Source organism: Vulpes lagopus, chromosome 5 (genome assembly GCF_018345385.1).
Source record: "Vulpes lagopus strain Blue_001 chromosome 5, ASM1834538v1, whole genome shotgun sequence".
NCBI lineage: Eukaryota > Metazoa > Chordata > Mammalia > Carnivora > Canidae > Vulpes > Vulpes lagopus.
Window position 1 is genome coordinate 60731214 of NC_054828.1, and position 19985 is coordinate 60751198.

Consider the following 19985-nt stretch of genomic DNA (forward strand, 5'->3'; position numbering starts at 1 on the left):
CCCAAGCTGGACACACAGCTTGACAAGTGGGATGCGGGCTGGTGTGCAGTGCCCTGTGCCCCGCTGGTGGGCTCCTCCAAGTGGACCTGGTGGAGGAAGTCCCAAGGGGCTGCAATGACCAGAGCAGAGAGGCCGGAGGAGGTGAGTGGCGCGCCAGGCTTGGTGTCGTTTCCCATTGCCATTTGCTCCTTGGAGAGATCTGTCGCCTGGAGGACAGGTCGCAGATCTGCTCCTGTCCAAGCCAGCGCCCATAGACTCATTCCGGGTTCAGGAGCAGCTGGATCAAGGGGGTGTGAACCAATGGGCAAGTAGCCGTTCTCACTGCTGGGGCAAGAAAACAAGCAAATACAGCTCCATCTCCGGGTGACGGGTGGCTGACATCACCTTCCAATGTGAAGAATACAGGGTGGGCCAGGTTCTTGCAGGTTCTTGGGTCTCAGCTTCTTTCCATTGGTTGCCCAGTGACTTTCCACCCAGTCGTCCTTGCCCTTCCTTCTTTTCCCTCAGACCTGCAGAGAGTCCCAAGCTCGGGTCAGGGGCTACACGGTTTTCTTTCATTTCACGTCATCTGCTGCATCTGAGGCTCTTCTGAGTCTGGGCAAGCCTTCCTTCAAGTTGTGTACGTTCAGTCCTGAACCCCCAGAGCTAGTCGTCCTGTCCTGCATGACACTTGGACCTCACATAGACCCGCAGGCCCACTCCCTTTTCTGGCTGCGTGGATGGAGGAGGACGTTAGAGCTGGGGAGATGGCTGGATATTTAGCAGGGTGTAAGGGGACGGTGCAGGGGGGTGTCACAGGGACGTGACACTCAAGTCCCCTGAGGCCACTGCCTCTCCGATTGAGACGATCCGAAACACAACCTTGCGACTCAGGACATGCAAACATCCACACTCTCGTGTGACCGAATACAAAACCTGACTGCGCCGTTCATGCTAACGTTTCCTATTTTCTGTCCTTTTTTTCCAAATACCATTGTAGTAAGCTGATTTCAAAATGTATTAATGGGTGTTGACCAAACATTCGCAGACTCCTGCCTTAGACAGTAGTTTGGCATAAAAACCTCTGATGATCCCTTCCACGCTTATTAAAATTCAGTTTCCTAAACCCCACGCAGACTGGCCTGGTCAGCATTTTCTGGGGGTGCAGGCCAAGAAGCTACATTTTAGCAACCCCTTCGGGGGATTGTCTTGCACCCTAAAGACTGCGGATCGCTACTTGAGGTCTTGCTAATGGAGGTGATGATTCTGTTTCAGCAAAATCATTGGCAAGAGCTGGGTTGGCAGTGGAAGAAAGGAAATGAGGTTGCGTCTCCGGCCCTGCAGCTTCTGGGTTTTATCTTTAAAATGAATTCTGGTTTGTACTATAGCTTATCACAGATTCTTTCTCTTTACAGATAAGGAGCCTGTGATCTTAGCTACAGCTCATTGATAACCCTACTTTCCCTTCTGATGCTTAAATATCCTTTATGGCCACTTAATCTATTTCTGAGATGAAGGCTAGCTTCCCTTCTTTGCATACTTTAAAGCAAAAAAGATTTTTTTTTCCCTGTAGAGTAGAAAGTTGCCCCACATTCAGAACATTCGGACTTTTTTTTTTCCTAGTCATATTGACATTTGCCTTGGCCCTGCCATTTGTGGTTTTAAGTAAAATTATATTCCTTAACTGTATGCAGCTATTGGTGTTTACCATCATACAGAAAGGTCTAAAAAATCCTTTTTCAGCAACCAACTTTTATTTAGGGGTGCAGATGACACGACCCTGGAACATTTGAGTTGTCTGCTAGGACCCCCGTGATTTCTTATACCTGCTTTGGCTACCAGCACTTTTTCCCCAGCCAAGTTGACTTTCCATTTCCAATGTATCTGGATGTTTAGAGAGGGGAGCTTTGTTTTTCCCAAGAGGACACAGTTGCTTTTGTCCTTGTAAGAGGTGTCACTGGCAGTGCCTCACGGCAGTCTCTCCCGCAATAGTCTCCCCGAGTCAGGCGTCAAGAAGAGAGGCTCAGCCCTAGGAGGAAATAGGAACTGGAAAAATGTATCTTATTCAGACACATGCCTCCTTCTTCGCCAGATATTTGGAGTCAGTGCTCGAGATGAAACAAGTCCCCATGGCCCGCCTCGACCTATTCTCCAAATAGCTCCTATAGATTTGTCTTACGGTGGAAGCCACGAGAAGCTAAAAATGACAAACTGAATATATGCACCTTCTGCTTTTGCCTACCCCTCTTTGCTAGCTCCAGTTCCTTTTCCTCCAGGTGGGCCGGGGGGAGGCGGTAGTGAGGGGGTAAATCAGAAAGAGCACAGACTTTGTCATCAGGCCCCACCAAGGTTTGGTCACAGTCTGACAGGCATTAGCCATGTCACTTCTCAGAACCTTGCTTTTGTCCTTTAGCAAAGGTGGGGGCAGGATCCTGCTCAGGAGGGGAGCCTTCACAAGTAGCATTACCCCCCCTGGGGAAGTCGCCTCAGCCATGCAGTGTTGGAAACCCAGAAAATTCGGTCTCCACGGCCTCCCAGCCTGAAAAGCAGACTCAGCCTTGGGGCCCTCGAGATGGGGGTGTCAAGCAGGATGGGCATCTGTTTGCAAAGACCAATGGATGCGTGTCCAGTTACTAGTCGCTACCGTTAGCCTAGGCGAGCAGATCCTCTCCCTGTGAAACCCGGGCCAGTGATAATCAGAAGGTTGTTGGGGGACATGGGATTGCAGAATAAGGGCTGGAGGGTGTGTTGTAGGATTGATTGATTGATTGATTGATTGATTTTTTGCATTGTAGTTTTTAAATGAGTCATGACATTCAGCCCTGACAGTCCCCAAAATGGATCATTCCCTCAGCTTCCTTGGTCTATGATTCTGTTAAAACATACTTTTTAAAATGTAAAAGATATAATTCTTTTCTTTTAAAGATTTATTTATTGGGACCCCTGAGTGGCTCAGTGGTTGAGCATCTGTCTTTGTCTCAGATCCTGGGATCGAGTCCTGCATCAGGCCCCCCCGTAGGGAGCCTGCTTCTCCCTCTGCCTGTGTCTCTGCCTCTCTCTGTGTGTCTCTCATGAATAAATGAAAGCTTTTAAAAAATTAAAGTTAAAAAAATAAAGATTTATCTATGTATTAGGGGGAGGAGCAGAGGGAGAGAATCTTAAGCAGAGTCCCTGCTGAGCGTGGGGCCCATTTGCAGGGCTCCATCCCAGCACGCTGCGATCATGACCTGAGCCAAAATCAAGAGTCAGTGGCTTAACCATTTGAGCCGTCCAGGTGCCCCGATATAATTCTTATAAAAATGATTGGCTGGTGTCAAAATTTTTTGTTTGTTTCACTCTTTACAGGAAATGACAGTGGGATGACAAAGCCTGTTCAAAAGGGGATGAAGAAACTTTCTATATGTCTCAGTCAGTGAGGGGGGAAAAAAGCAAGAATGCAAGAATAAGATTTCCAAGTTAGGATTAAAGCTGCCCAATGACTTACAGGGAAATAAAAGCAAAGCCTTTGAGGTCATCTTTTCACTTGCAGCTGTACCTCTGCCTTCCAGCAAGCTTGCCGTCCACTTTGTAGGGCCTGAGCTCTGAGCACTAGAAATGCCCCAACAAAGCTGCAGTCCCCCAGACTCAGATGACCCACAGGCCATGTCAGTGCTCCCATGTGCCTTACTTCTTAGTCTTTGATCTTCAGGTCACCTCAGGTCTTTGATCTTCATCTTGTCCCTTGGTCAGCAGTCCCCCATCACACCTCTTCAGAAGTGTTAATAGCCTCCCTTAAGTCTAGCTCTGGCCGGGGAATCATTCATCTCTTCCTGTTTATGTCTCTCTGTTGTGATCAAGTATGTTCATTTATAGGTCGTGGGATACTGTATTATCTGTAGGATGTACACTTACAGGTGCCAGAGCTTTCTGAGGGTCACTCTGTTCCCCTAACACCCTGGTCCTTGGAGACTAGCCTGCGGACTTCTTCCTTCACCACTGTCCTGTCATCTTACTTGTCTGGCTATAGCAAGGATTACGCTATAATGGTCTTGCCCGGGCTAGTCTCTTTCTTTCCCTTAGATTGATGGAGAGCTGTCTCCTTGGTCTGAGAATCTTTGCAGTGTGTGACCTCAGCGACACCTGGAATGAGGAAATAACACCGAGGAGACCGTTAGCGCTCCGTGTAGCAGGGGTTTGGTCAGTTGTGTGTAACTTGTCATCGTTCCTGAATGGCAGCGAGCCTGGCCCTGAACTCCCACAGGCCCAAGGGGTGAGCGGAGGGCATGCCCCCCCCCCCCAGAGATGCAGGTGGACCCTAGAGCGAGGAGACCCACATAGACCTAAAGAGAATGGAGGTCAGTAGGTTGCACAGGGAATCGGAAAGGGTCAAGAACTGGAGGAGAGCCAGGCCAGGGCAGGCTGGGAGCCTGAAAGCAGAGACGGGAGCAGAGGGAGCAGGTGCTGAGTAACCGGAGGGCAGTCCTGAGGAAAACCCTGGAGCAGAGACTCTGCCGACTGGCTGACTTGGTGGTGGCCGCGGCAAGAGCAAAGGGACAGTGGCAGGGTTGCCGGGTGAACCAGGGAGAGGGACTCTGGGCCCAGGGGCCTCAACTCAGTTCAACCTACAGATGTTGCCAAAGGTCCTTGGTCTCCTATACAAGGAAGAATTCAAGGACAGACACAACACAGTGGGCAAGTGATGCAAGCATTAGGGTTTATTAAAGTAAACTCTGGAGACGTGAGATTGGGCAAGCTTGAGAGAGAGCTGTGTGCCCTAGAGTGTGGGTTTCTATCTTTGACTGTTGTGAACAAGGGGGAGGAAGCTTCATTACTTGGGGTGGAGACACAGGGTTTCGTGCTCCTTCCTTCCTTGCTTGGTCAGGGATTTCCTGTCACAGCACCTGCCATCTTGGGCCTGTCTGGTTCAATCTGGCCTCTGGTGGCGTGCTACCAAGACGGGCTCTGACGTTCCTGAGAGCTGGCCGTGACTCCTTGCTGGCCTCCTGGCATCCTGTTGGGGCCTAGCTACCTGCCTTTCTGACAGCCCAGCCGGCAACCACCCAGTGACCGAGGGGCCCGTGCCTTCGGTTGATCTCCGGGAGGATTGGGAGGCTGATCTAGCCCCTTCTCTTTGACGTGATGTGAAATGAGAGAGTGAGGCTGCTCTGGCATGAATCGGGAGAGCAGCACCTAAACCTACCGCAGGTCTGTACAGCTCAGCTCCCCGAGGGCCAAGTTGGTCCCGACTCGCTCCTACTTAGAGCCAGAGTCCAAGAGATTTCGGGGGACTCTCTCCTTGTTGAGCCCCTACTTTGCGAGCCCACGGTGCCACACGCTTGCCAGGAAGCAGCAGGAGGCAGTGCTTGAAGCAGCTGTTCCTTTCCCTCCGCCAAGGAGGCTCCCCAGACAGGAGGGCAGCAGCTGCCTTTTCTGACCCAGTTTGTCTTGAAGCCTAGTTTGAATGGCACGAACTGAAATCACTCCCTCTTGGCCTGGAAGGTGCATTTGGGAAGGCGAGACCTTTATTTTTTTCCTTCCAGCCCCAGAAGGAGTATAGGATTATCCTCAGAACCAACGTTTCTTGAATTATCAGGTTGAAAGGAAAAGAGCGACTCTGGTGGTGTCTGTAAGAATAAATCCAAGTGCCTGGTGATTTATAGGAAAAGTACTACCATCTCTGAGAAATAGAGGTGTTGGTTTGGCCCCTAAAACCATCAGGCAAGGGGCTGAACGATAGGAAGGCTGCCAGGGCTTAGAAGCTGCTGCTGGGATAGCTGTCACTTGCCATGATCTGCCCAAGATGGTAGACACAATGGCCTTTAAAATCTAAGTGGTGGGGGAGGTCCCTGGGTGGCTCAGCGGTTTAGCACCTGCCTTCGGCCTAGGGTGCAATCCTGGAGTCCCGGGATCGAGTTCAGTATCAGGCTCCCTGCATGGAGCCTGCTTCTCCATCTGCCTGTGTCTCTGTCTGTCTCTCTCTCTGTGTCTCATGAATAAAAAATAAAATCTTAAAAAAAAAAAATCCAAGTGGGGAGAACTGCCTTGGCTGCCTAAAAATATTCGTGTGTCAAAACTGAAAACAGAAATATTAGGTCTCTCAGCTTTGCCTTGAGGACGTTGTTCAGACACATGAACAGACTTGCCCAGAAATAGAAGACAAGGCTCGACTTGAATTGTGGTGAACTCTTCTGCCTCTTGGTAAAGCTTCTGTTCCTGGGAGGGTTAGAAGCAATTGCAGCATGTGCTGGCGAAGAGTTAAAATTGAACCGAGCTTTGTAGAACCATATTCTTGCCCGGAGTTGTGTTTCACGAGGCTCATTGGCCCTTTTAGGACAGAAAAAATCTAGCCTTCTGTTCATAGTCCAGGTCCCCAGGCTGCGGCCTTTGGTGAGCACAGAAGAGAGACGCCCACAAGCGAAATCTTGATTCACGTGAGCCAGAGTGCAACACAAAGAGCTCTGGGAGCAGGAGTTTATGCAGATGTTCATGGAAAGCCACAGAGGGGCTCTGATCAGAAGAAATACAGCAGACATGATAAATTAGTCATCTTTAGTTTGTTGGGCAGTTGGAAATGGATAAAGGCTGCCTGACCAGCTAGGAGATTATATGTCCAGGAAAAAAAAAAATCATGATTTAGTGGAAAGAACACAGTAAATGAGGTCAGCTACTCAAGTACTGCATCCTAGAGCCTGTACATTCAAACTAGACAAATACGTCCATCGACTTCTTTAAGAGTCACTGTTCTCATTAGCAAGAAGGGAATAATTCTGCTGCGCAGAGTTGCCTGGAGTTCAAAAGCAATCATATGTAAGAAAGTGCCTGGGTAAGGAATTAATCGGTGGACCCCCCCCCCCCAAAAAAAAGTGACTTAAACTTTGGAAACCTGAAATTCTTTTTGGACAGGAAATAAATCAGAGGTAACGACCCCCAATCTCCATGCAAGCAGGAGGGCGGCAGCGACATGGCACGATTTATTGTTGCTGCTTTGAGAGCAGCCAGCTGTACTCCCCATTTTTGTGAATTATTGATTCCTGGAATCTTATCTTTTGTGTCACTACTAAATAATTTCTTTTTGGTTATTGGCTACCACCAGGAGAACCACAGAGTTGGCTATAAAAAATCCCGTGTCCTCTAACCTTATAACTACAGTTTCTCTTTCCAGAGAAACAGATTCATTTCCAATTTAAACCATTGATTAGCCTCTCCTCTTGAAGAGTTTGCCATCCAAGCCTCTTGGCCAGCAACTCTGACCTTAAATGAGCTAATCTGTTAACCGGCTCTGGTTGACGTCCAACTCGAATATTTTGGTTAATGTATTACCACTGACTGACGTTGACATTATTTGGGGCCCCTCCTGGGTTCTGGCCATGGAGCTGACATCCAGGAATCACAGGCCAGTGAGCAATGAAGAAGTTCACTGTTATTCTAGGCCCACACCAAATGTTCCCCCAGTGCAAGGATACTGGTTCACCGTGTTAGAAAACCTATCTCAGATCTAAGAACGAAATGGGCAGATGCGTAATGCCTATTGCAAGCACAGACATTCACATTCGGGGACACCTAAAGAGGGTGGCTGGCTCGGCAGAGCAGATGCCCATCCACTTACCCATCCAGCCCTTAGCACAGGGTCCCTAGGACCTTCCCCTGTACCCGGCTGCGAGTGGAACAGAGCAAACCATGAGGCACCAGCCTCTAGGAGTAGTGGTGATGGCCCCTGCCCCAGGTGTGCTACTTGTCACACGGTGAGAACATGGCTCCAAGCAAAGACACCAAGGGGAGCAGAAGGACAAGAAATCCCACAGTCAAGGCCCAGACAAAGCCAAAGAGGGGCATAGAAGCAGGAAACTTTAGCAAAGAGATTTCATCTACTAATATAGAGGGCCCAAAAATGGCAGGCCCTCACCAGTCCTGTTAGCCATTTGCTTCCTCCCCTTCCTCCTCCACCCTTCTTCTCCAGCTTGGCCTATTCCTCCTCTTCCTTCCTTTGAGAAAGGAGCGTGACGATGGGAAGAGAGGAACTAGAATACAACCTAAAAGACGTTTCCTCCAATGAAGGCACCTTGGAGGAATGGCTGCTTCCAAACTGGGAGCAGGAAATATTCATGATGAGTCATGATATCTTGGAGCCGGAAAGCAAAGACGCTAGCAAAACAAATGAGTCCTCTCAAAAAGGTCATGGAAGTTCACGTAGAAGACTCCCCTTGGTCAAAGATGAGGAAATTGGAGCACCCGAAAGAACAATGATGCAATTACTTGAAATGCAACATCTGTATGTAAACCCAGGTGTTCATAGTGATGCTTTACAAAACTCATCCCCCCTCCCAACAAAAATGTGTTTGGGCCGCCATTGGAAGTCTTTAGTGCAGTAATTCCCTTTACTGGAAATGCAAAGAAAGAATTAGCATTCATTGTGCCTTTCTGGTACAACTTGCCCATCAAGGTAGCCCAATGGCACTATTTGAAGAAAGAAAAGGCCTTCTTTATGAAAGAATCGTAGCTAGCAAACATGGAAGATATTACAGGATTGGAAAAAGACCATCACTCTGCCGTCCTGAGGAAATTATTCAGACATTGATCATCAATGGTCAAAAACATTTAGGTGAGGGATCCCTGGGTGGCGCAGCGGCTTGGCGCCTGCCTTTGGCCCAGGGCGCGATCCTGGAGACCCGGGATCGAATCCCACATCAGGCTCCCGGTGCATGGAGCCTGCTTCTCCCTCTGCCTGTGTCTCTGCCTCTCTCTCTCTCTGTGACTATAAAAAAAAAAAAAAAAAATATTTAGGTGAAAAAAAAAATTAGGTGAGAGGTTGAGGGGGAGCCTTACAATGAAGGAATTAAGCTGTCCTCCCCTGGACCCACCCAAAGGGGGACAACCAGACATCAAAGGATGTGACGTCGTAGGAAGCCCCTGAGATCTATTCTCACCCCTCCTCAGAAAGCTGACTCTGACTCCAGTCAAGGATGCAGGGGGAACTTCCCCTGGGAGGGAAATGAAGGCCAGAAGAAGACATGGTACAGTTCCCATAATGAGCCAGCAGCCTGGGGCCACGCTCTAGACAAGAGGACCTCACACTCACCTGCTGACCTTCTTGAGATCCTGATTTGGAAAAAAACAAAAAAACAAAAAACTGTAGAAACCAGTGTTGAGACAACCAGGGAAATTGTGTTCTGGACTAGGTGTTGGAGGATATCAGGGAATAAGGTGAGTTGGTGAATGAATTAGTGACACCCAGGTTAGAGGAAAAACACGATCTTTTTTTTTTTTTTTTTTTTTTTTTTTTTTTAGAGATTTATCCTGAGGTATGTAAGCATGAAAGGACGTAGAAACTGGCATCCACCTTAAAATAATAACCCAAAGAAGAAAAAAGAAGGGTGGATGAAGGATGTGGTATAAGGTCTTGATGGTTGTTAGATGTGAGCGATGAGTAACAAGGATTTGTTCTTCTAGCCTATTCTTGAATATGTTTGGATTTTTTTATTTCATCAAAATACAGCTCTCTCTGAAATTCTGGCCCCTGGGACCCCTGGGGGGCTCAGCAGTTGAGCACCTGCCTTTGGCTCAGGTCATGGGGGATTGAGTCCCACATCGGACTCCCTGCAGGGAGCCTGCTTCTCCCTCTGCCTGTCTCTGCCTCTCTCTCTGCGTCTCTCGTGAATAAATAAATAAGATCTTTAAAAAAAAAAATCTGGCCCCTCTCCTAGTGCACTTGTAGGAAAGAGGCAGGTGGTGGTAGGATGTTCATATGTCTTAATTCATAGGATCTAAGATGCCATGGATGACAAAATGCACCTGATTTCAGAGATTTTAAAATGTGAAAAATAAAGCATATCTTAAAAAAAAAAATAAAGCATATCTTAGAACCCATGAAACAAGGCATTTTGAGTGGCAGAAGCATGTAGCAGTTAAATGTTTCATGTCTGGAATCAGACAGGGCCTCACTACTCGTTACCTTGGTGACCTTGGGCGAATTACTTAACCTCTATAAAATTGAATTTCCTCACCTCTAATACGGCAATAACCACGAGGGCTGCCTGGTGAATTGTATAGACTCGGCCAGCTTGATATTTGAGCTCTCTGCCTAGTAAAATAAAAAACCACAAACACCACTTTTTGTTGTTCCTTCAATAGTCCCTACTTCTCTGAAATAAAATAACTGGGCATAAAAAAAAATAGACCTGTCTTATCTTTACCTTTTGCCCTGCATAGCTCTGACATTTTTACTATTTTACAAGAACAGATTCGTGCACTGCTTGTCTGAAAGTAAAATCTAATACAAATAAAAATAAAGTGTTTAAAAAACACACAGAGTAAAACAATAAGCCCAGATCACTGAAGAGTGCATCAGTTTGTACAGAGGGCGTCGGGCAAAATTTAGTAATATCAGCGGCCAGCTTAGAACATGGTAGGGACTGGGTGCCCGGCTGGTGAATGGATGAACCGCTAGATGACTGCCTGGACCTCAGGCTAACTCTTGCAAGTGGTCAGACTGGAGGCATGAGGATGGGGTGAGGGTGAGCATGAACACTGGGGTGAGGTTGAGCATGAGCACTGGGGTGGGGGTTGAGCATGATTTGGGGTGGGGGTGAGCATGAGTGTTGGGGTGGGGGTGACCATGAGCGTTGGGGTTGGGGTGAGCATGAGCATGAGTTGGGGTGAGCATGAGCGTTGGGTTGGGGTGAGCATGAGCGTTAGGTGGGGGTGACCATGAGCATTGGGGTGGGGATGAGCATGAGCGCTGGGGTGGGGTGAGCATGAGCAATGGGGTGGGGGTGAGCATGAGCACTAGGGTGGGGATAGAGCATGAGTTGGGGTGGGGGTGAGCATGAGTTGGGGTGGGGGTGATCATGAGCGCTGGGGTGAGGGTGAGCATGAGCGCTGGGGCAGGGGTGAGCCTGAGCGCTGGGTGGGGGTGAGCCTGAGCACTGGGGTGGGGGTGAGCCTGAGTGCTGGGGTGGAGGTGAGCATGAGCGTTGGGTAGGGGTGAGCATGGGCGCTGGGATGGGGGTGAGCATGAGCGCTGGGGTGGGGGTGAGCATGGGCGTTAGCTGGCAGGTGGCCCACTGCTGAGAAGGGTCAATGACTTGAGTCGCTGAACCAAAGGGGCTGCTATCGGCGCCAGCCCCCAGAGCACGGTGCTGCTCACACGAACACCTTCAGGTCTTTTAACTCGTGTTGCTGTCAGTATGGACATGCCCACTGGGCTATAGCAGAGCAGTGGACTCCAGGCTGGCACCTGACTCCAGGCTGGCACTTGCTCAGAGGAAGACGACATGCTGAGCGCCGCTCTGGCACAGCAGCAGGCACGTGGGCAGGCAGCGAGCCCGGCTCCATCCTGACATCCAGGGGCCGCTGCCGCCGCTCCCCATGCCCACACACCTGCCGGGGGCAGAGCCTCACCTGTGTCCACGTGACGACTGCCAGGAGCCACAGCAGGAAAGGCCTGGGCCCTCCAGCCCTTCGCCTCCTCCTTCCTTTTCCGTTCTGCGTGGCCCTTTACACGTTGCACGGATGTTCTCGGGGAGGGGGAGAAGTGCAGGGGTGTGGGAGCTGCCTAACAAGACCCTGGAGCGGTACAGAGTCAGTGAGTGTGAAAAGAAAGCTGGACAGGAAGTCTCGCCAACAACAGCCTGCAGCCACGCTGAACGCCCCTTCCCGTTTTGTCACTTTGCAGGTCACCTTGTACAAGAGCTCTGACATGGAGGACTTTGGGTTCAGCGTAGCCGATGGCTTGCTGGAGAAAGGAGTGTATGTCAAAAATATCCGCCCAGCTGGGCCAGGAGATCTCGGTGGCTTAAAGCCCTACGATAGGCTCTTACAGGTAAGACCGCAGGTGAAGCCTTGGTTGGTGTAACTTGGCCACGTCTTGCTCGACCGGTGCCTACCCATCTTCCTTTCGTTGCCTCGACACTCGATTAGGGGCCCCTCCTCTATGGGGCGGACACTCCTGCCCTCGGCAGGATTCACCAGCTACTGAAATTGCCTGGTTCCCTGTACCTATTGCCCAGCAGATGATAAACTTCTTGAGAACAGGTGCCAGCACAGTATTATCCCACTTCCCCTCATAGCCGTGACGTATCTCAGGATCTCTCACCATGATCTGGAAGCAAAAAGCCAAAACTTGTGTAGCGAGCAGAGTAGGGTGACAGGTAGGGTTTCAGGGAGCAAAGCAAATGCCTGATTTTCCATACGGTTTTTAGGAATCATGTTTTGTAGGAAAAAGAGAGGGTGGATGTCAGTCTTGAGAGCGTGTTTAGCTGGAATGCGTCTGGCACCCAGGACCTGACTTTGGAAGCGTGAGGCCAACCCGATGGGGTGGCTTTTGGACACACATTCACCAAAGCAAGTCATCATTGGGGAATTAGGTTGTTTTAAAGTCACATTCTGGTGATCTTGGGACTCTGGGTCCCATCCTGGTGTTCTGGGATGCTTTCCTTCTCCATAGACACACTAATATTTGCTCAATGAAGAACTACGGTGGCCCTTACCAAGCTCTGCATGGGCGCCGTGCTGTGGCTGCTTCCACAGAAGCTGAGGCTATACCAGGTAGACTGGATTCAGGCGTGAGGGCCTTGAACGCTTGGCCAAAACTCCTGGACATTGCTCTCCAGCGTATGAATTTCTTACGCAGAATAATGGCGTGATTTGCAATTTAGAAAGACAGGAGACTGGAGGTGGGTTGGAGCGGAATGAGGAAGGGTGGCTCCACACAGTGAAGGGGACCAGGTCAGTACCAGGTAGGGACGGGGAGTCCTTTCTACCCTCGGGGCATCCTGGGACAGCAGTCTGGGGCAAGTGGCAGTTTGGGTCCCTTGCTCAGAAGAGATATTGGATCCAGATTGAGGAGATTCGGGATGCTGAAGGTGTGTGTTGGGTCACAGTTACCTACGGTGGGCTTATAGCGAGGGAGAGAGGACAACCAAGGCTGGAAGCCTGGGGAAAACAAATTTCCGAGACGGGAAGAGATATAAGAGGCAGGAAAGAACTGGAAGCAAATTGACATGATAAGAGGATCGAACAAGTTGGTGTCGGAGAGAAGAAAGCCAAGGAAGGAGAGGGTGTCTCAAGGCTGAGTGGGTGTCTCAAGTGTGGCCAGTGCGACAGGCCAGAGTGGATGAGACCCAGAGACCCCACTCCAGACATCGGGTTGGACATTGGGGTCCATCGTACACTCTAAGTGTGGGGTTCCAGACGTGAGAAGATTGAGAAGGGAAGGTCGCAGCGCAGGAGCAGCACGTAGCTGGTGAAGAGTAAGGAGACACGAAAGAAGACGAGCGCAGGTGTCAGCTGAGGTGGGGACGGGCCCCTTCGGAGAGGCGTCAGTCAGGGGCACAGCTTGGGGGGCAGCAGACGGCAGGGAGCACATCTTAGCAGGGCCATGTCCAGCTGCTGCTCTGACGCAGATCCCTTAACCACTCTGTGCCCCGCTTCCCTCATCTGGAAATGGGGGACAAGCCTCGGCGCTCGGAGCACCTGCCTGAGCCAGGATGCAGTCAGGTGTCCCCGTCCCCCGCTCCCCAGGGCCTTGCGATTTAGTGGCAGGGAGTAAGTGAGCCAGGGACTCCTCAGCGAGGCTGCTCCTGGGGCACCCCCAGGACACCTGTTACACCAGAAGCGTGACTCTGCGCCCAGAGTGTTGTGAAGACAATTACAAACGACTCTTCTTGATTTTTCAGGTGAATCATGTCCGAACAAGAGACTTTGACTGCTGCCTTGTTGTGCCCCTCATAGCAGAATCTGGTAATAAGCTGGACTTGGTTATTAGTAGAAACCCACTGGCTTCACAGAAATCTATAGAACAGACTCTACCAGGAGGAGAATGGAGTGAACAGAACAGTGCTTTTTTCCAACAGCCTAGTCATGGTGGTAATTTGGAGATACGAGAACCCACTAACACATTATAGCAATGCTTTTCATAAAGCAGGACAAAAGACAATATCTACATGGTGCTAAAAAAAAATCCCTTTGAGATTTCTGTGGCATTTAAAGCACAGATAATCACGTGGCATTAACTGCAAGCACAGGGGTCTTTTAAATCTCTCTCATGGCTCATGTTCACTTCCCCTTTCAAGCTGAAGAGGTTTCTTTCTTGGTGACCACTAGGGTATATGGCGGGCAATTCCCTGCCAAGCCCCATGGTAGAGAAAAAGAAGCTATAGGCCACCCCTCCCCCCCAATTAACATCAGAGGAAATTTTTTACAAGTTCATCTTCCAACCACTTTTTAAAAAGAGAAAACGTCTGTTTGAAAAGATGCTCTATGACAATTTCCTTCATTCACTTTGAAATCAGTTTCTTACTGTGAAGTCGTCAATGTTGAGGACTTGACCAACAAGGCTTGTCACAAAGCTGGCTCTCCTAGGGGAACTGGAGCTTGGGATGTGGCTGGGACTGCTGCCATGGGAGGAGGGGTCCAGGCGTAACATTACGTTATCTTAAAATGTTTCAGCGATGATGCACGTAGGAGACCATATTAGGTGGTGGTAAATGTTTTGCCCCAATATAGGAATGATTTTAACTAAGATGTATGCTATTCCCTATGCAACAAATTAACAAACAGGATATGTCTTGTGACCTGTTTTTTTTTTTTTTAAGGACACATTTTTAATAGCTGCAAATCTCTGATAATGAATTAGAGTGCTTAGTAACACTGAGAATTAGTTATCTTATTTTTAAAATTCAAGACTAAGAATTGAAGGGAGAATGAAGAGTCTATTCAAATGAGGCTTATCCTAATGATAGGTGAATCCAACTCATCTTGCTTGACATGTTTTGAAAAACTGGCTATAGAGGGGTGTACAGCCCATGTACTTTAAAATGACACTGGACTATCTTTTGTTCTGAGCCATGCTACTTACTGAAATTGTAAATACATCTTTCACAAAATGCATTGCCAATTATTACCATCCCTCAAAGCAATAAATTGTGACAGTTGCTTTTAAGATGTTTGTCAGCAACTGTTCTCATTTGTTCAGATATTTTGAATAGTTACACTAATAACTGTTATTGGTGAATATTAAAAAAAATAGGTCTGTATATTGATTGTAGAATCTCCATATTGAACTGATTATTTTCCAAACATTTTCATTTTGGTCGATAGTTCCAACAACTGCTTACGTAAAGCATTTGAACACTGTGTCCTTTGTTTAAGGGAAAAGCTCACCTTTCTTTTTGTGCAGAGAAATATATTATTTCAACCATATTTCACAACCCGCCAGGGCAAGAGAGTATAAAGCAGAATCATGTTAAGAGAAAAAAAAGATCATGAGTCACTTAAATATGTATTTTTATTTGTAACAAACAAGTATTAAGCTGTAAAGTATTTTTGTACAAATTTAATACTTTAATAGCATGGTATTTATCGTCTATGTATGGTTTTGGGGAATTCAAAATTGTTGCAAATATTTGTATGGAAAAAAAAAACCCTCTACCAAATGGAATAAACAGTGATTTTAAAAAGCCAAAAATTATGACATGCGGGTTTTTTGGTGCTTTGATTATATTTCAGTATTCTAGATGAGCCCCACATAACACTTATTGGTAACAGAGTTTTCTAAAGGGGAAAGCTTTTGCCATAAACTTGAAAAACAGCATGGAAGAATGAGAAGAACATGGGTTTGTTTGTTTTTTTTTTAGTTCTCGGGTTTTTATTTATTTATTTTTTTAGATTTTATTGGGGCAGCCCGGGTGGCGCAGCGGTTTAGCGCCGCCTGCAGCCCAGGGCGTGATCCTGGAGACCCGGGATCGAGTCCCACTTCGGGCTCCCTGCATGGAGCCTGCTTCTCCCTCTGCCTGTGTCTCTGCCTCTCTCTGTGTGTGTGTGTCTCTATGAATAAATAAACAACAAAAAAATCTTAAAAAAAAAAAGATTTTATTTATTTATGCATGAGAGACATGGGGGGGGGGGGCAGAGACACAGGCAGAGGGAGAAGCAGGCTCCATGCAGGGAGCCCGAAGTGGGACTCAATCCCGGGTCTCCAGGATCACGCCCTGGGCTGCAGGCGGCGCTAAACCGCTGCGCCACCCGGGCTGCCCAGAACATGGGTTTTAAATCAGATCTGGGTTTGAATTCCAGGTCTGGTACCCACCAATGCTATAAAACTTAGTTACTGCGAGTCTGTTTGCCCACCTGTGATACTGAAGGTCAAATCTGCAGTCCAGGGCTGTTGTAAGGACAAAATATAAAAGATGTTTAAGTCCTAAAACAGCCTGCAGACAGAAATACCCCCACTATATATTTATTTTAGGTAACAAAGGTAGATTTTCACTCAAGGATCATAACATCTACCCCCAGAGAACATTACATGTATTTTATGAGATATGTGTATACAAATTATCAAAATGTATAAATTTTAATGTATGCTATTAAAAAAAACTACACCACAGTCCCAACATTTTCATTTTTGCAGACTATCTTCCAGGCCTTGTAAGTTAACAGGAACAAGGCAAGGATGTCCATTCTCACCACTTCTATTTAACAATTTATTAAAGGTTCTAGCCAGAGCATTAAGACAAGAAAATCCAATAAAAGGCACTTGGATTAGAAAGAAGTAAAACTATCTCTATTTGGGTATCTCTATTTGCATTTGTAGGAAATCCCAAGGAATCCACTAAAAACCTATTGAAACTAATAAATGGGTTTAGCAAGCTTGAAAGATACAAGATCAATTGTATTTCTATACAGTAGCAATGAACAAAAATGTAAACATTTCATTGACATTAGGATCAAAAATAAAATACCTAGAAATAAATTTAATTTAAAAAATGCAAAACAAAGCATTATTGAAAGAAATGAGAGAAGACATAAATAGAAAGACATCACATGTTCATGGATCAGAAGACTCAATATTAAGATGGCAAGACCCCAACTGGCTGTTTTGCAGAAATTGACAAGCTGCTCCTAAAATGCACGTGGAAGCGCAGGGGACTCAAGTAGTCCAAAAGTCATGAAAGAGAAGAACAAATTGGAGGACTCGCTTTTCTTGATTTTAAATTAAAGGTAACTGGGACAGCATGGTGCCAGCATAACAATAGATGTGTACATCAACAGGTTAGAATCAGGACCCAGAATCCAGAAATAAACCTTCACCTCTATGATCAGTTGATTTTTGATAAGGGTGTCAAGACAAGTGAATGAAGAAAGAATAGTTAAAGAAATGGAGCTGAGAACAAGTGAAACTGGATATCCACATGCAACAGAATGACGTGGGACCCTTACTTCACCATACACAAAAATTACCTCAAAATGAATCAAAGTACTAAATGTAAGACCTAAAACTATTTAAATTCTTAGAAGAAAAACAGGAGTAGGGGCAGCCTGGGTGGCTCAGCAGTTTAGCACCACCTTCAACCCAGGGCGTGATCCTGGAGTCCCGGGATCGAGTCCCCACATCGGGCTCCCTGCGTGGAGCCTGCTTCTCCCTCTGCCTGTGTTTCTGTGTCTCTCTCTCTGACTCTCATGAATAAATAAATAAAATCTTTAAAAAAAAAAAAAAAGAAAAGAAAAAACAGGAGTAAATCTTCATGACTTTTATTCCTTAGATATAACACGAAAGCATAGACAGCAAAAACAAATGAGCTACGTCAGACATCATCAAAATGGAAAATTTGTGCTTCAAAGGACACCATGAAAAAAGTGAAAATAAAATCCACAGAGTGGGAACCTTTGTTTCTTTTTCTTTCTTTCTTTCTTTTTTTTTTTTTTTGCAAATAATGTTTCTGATAAAGGGCCTGTATGTAGAACATATAAACAACTTCTATATCTCAATAAAAAGAAAAGTAATCCAATTTAAAAATGGGTAAAAGATCTGAATAATTTCGTCAAAGAGGTCATACAAATGACCAAGTGCATGAAAAGATAATTCATATCATTAGCCATATGGGAAATGCAAATCAAAACCACACTGAGGGGTGCCTGGCTGGTTCAGTCAGTAGAACCTGACTCTTGATCTTGGGGTGGCGAGTTCAAAGCCCCACACTGGGTGCACAGATTTTTAGAAAATAAAATCTTTAATAAAAAAAAAAAACACTTTGAAATATCACTTCACACCTACTAAATGGCTATAATCAAAAAGGTCAGATAATGGGATCCCTGGGTGGCGCAGCAGTTTGGCGCCTGCCTTTGGCCCAGGGCTCGATCCTGGAGACCCGAGATCGAATCCCACGTCGGGCTCCCGGTGCATGGAGCCTGCCTTCTCCCTCTGCTCTGTGCTCTGCCTCTCTCTCTCTCTCGTCCTCTCTATCTCTCTCGTTGACTATCATAAATATTAAATTTAAACAGATCTGGGTTTGAATTCCAGGTCTGGTACCCACCAATGCTATAAAACTTAGTTACTGCGAGTCTGTTTGCCCACCTGTGATACTGAAGGTCAAATCTGCAGTCCAGGGCTGTTGTAAGGACAAAATATAAAAGATGTTTAAGTCCTAAAACAGCCTGCAGACAGAAATACCCCCACTATATATTTATTTTAGGTAACAAAGGTAGATTTTCACTCAAGGATCATAACATCTACCCCCAGAGAACATTACATGTATTTTATGAGATATGTGTATACAAATTATCAAAATGTATAAATTTTAATGTATGCTATTAAAAAAAACTACACCACAGTCCCAACATTTTCATTTTTGCAGACTATCTTCCAGGCCTTGTAAGTTAACAGGAACAAGGCAAGGATGTCCATTCTCACCACTTCTATTTAACAATTTATTAAAGGTTCTAGCCAGAGCATTAAGACAAGAAAATCCAATAAAAGGCACTTGGATTAGAAAGAAGTAAAACTATCTCTATTTGGGTATCTCTATTTGCATTTGTAGGAAATCCCAAGGAATCCACTAAAAACCTATTGAAACTAATAAATGGGTTTAGCAAGCTTGAAAGATACAAGATCAATTGTATTTCTATACAGTAGCAATGAACAAAAATGTAAACATTTCATTGACATTAGGATCAAAAATAAAAATACCTAGAAATAAATTTAATTTAAAAAATGCAAAACAAAGCATTATTGAAAGAAATGAGAGAAGACATAAATAGAAAGACATCACATGTTCATGGATCAGAAGACTCAATATTAAGATGGCAAGACCCCAACTGGCTGTTTTGCAGAAATTGACAAGCTGCTCCTAAAATGCACGTGGAAGCGCAGGGGACTCAAGTAGTCCAAAAGTCATGAAAGAGAAGAACAAATTGGAGGACTCGCTTTTCTTGATTTTAAATTAAAGGTAACTGGGACAGCATGGTGCCAGCATAACAATAGATGTGTACATCAACAGGTTAGAATCAGAACCCAGAATCCAGAAATAAACCTTCACCTCTATGATCAGTTGATTTTTGATAAGGGTGTCAAGACAAGTGAATGAAGAAAGAATAGTTAAAGAAATGGAGCTGAGAACAAGTGAAACTGGATATCCACATGCAACAGAATGACGTGGGACCCTTACTTCACCATACACAAAAATTACCTCAAAATGAATCAAAGTACTAAATGTAAGACCTAAAACTATTTAAATTCTTAGAAGAAAAACAGGAGTAGGGGCAGCCTGGGTGGCTCAGCAGTTTAGCACCACCTTCAACCCAGGGCGTGATCCTGGAGTCCCGGGATCGAGTCCCCACATCGGGCTCCCTGCGTGGAGCCTGCTTCTCCCTCTGCCTGTGTTTCTGTGTCTCTCTCTCTGACTCTCATGAATAAATAAATAAAATCTTTAAAAAAAAAAAAAAAAGAAAAGAAAAAACAGGAGTAAATCTTCATGACTTTTATTCCTTAGATATAACACGAAAGCATAGACAGCAAAAACAAATGAGCTACGTCAGACATCATCAAAATGGAAAATTTGTGCTTCAAAGGACACCATGAAAAAAGTGAAAATAAAATCCACAGAGTGGGAACCTTTGTTTCTTTTTCTTTCTTTCTTTCTTTTTTTTTTTTTTTTTGCAAATAATGTTTCTGATAAAGGGCCTGTATGTAGAACATATAAACAACTTCTATATCTCAATAAAAAGAAAAGTAATCCAATTTAAAAATGGGTAAA

General features: G+C 46.1%; 1 protein-coding gene across 5 annotated transcripts in view; it reads left to right on the forward strand.

Moving 5' to 3' along the window:
* The window catches only part of GRIP1 (glutamate receptor interacting protein 1), a 655025-nt gene extending 639612 nt beyond the window's left edge, over positions 1–15413 (forward strand). For all 5 annotated transcript variants that reach the window (XM_041754753.1, XM_041754748.1, XM_041754749.1 and 2 more), the window contains 2 exons: positions 11630–11776; positions 13632–15413. In XM_041754753.1, coding sequence (XP_041610687.1) covers positions 11630–11776; positions 13632–13859 — 375 coding nt within the window. In that variant the 3' untranslated portion in view covers positions 13860–15413. The remainder of the gene's footprint in view (positions 1–11629; positions 11777–13631) is intronic.
* Positions 15414–19985: the final 4572 nt, after the last annotated feature.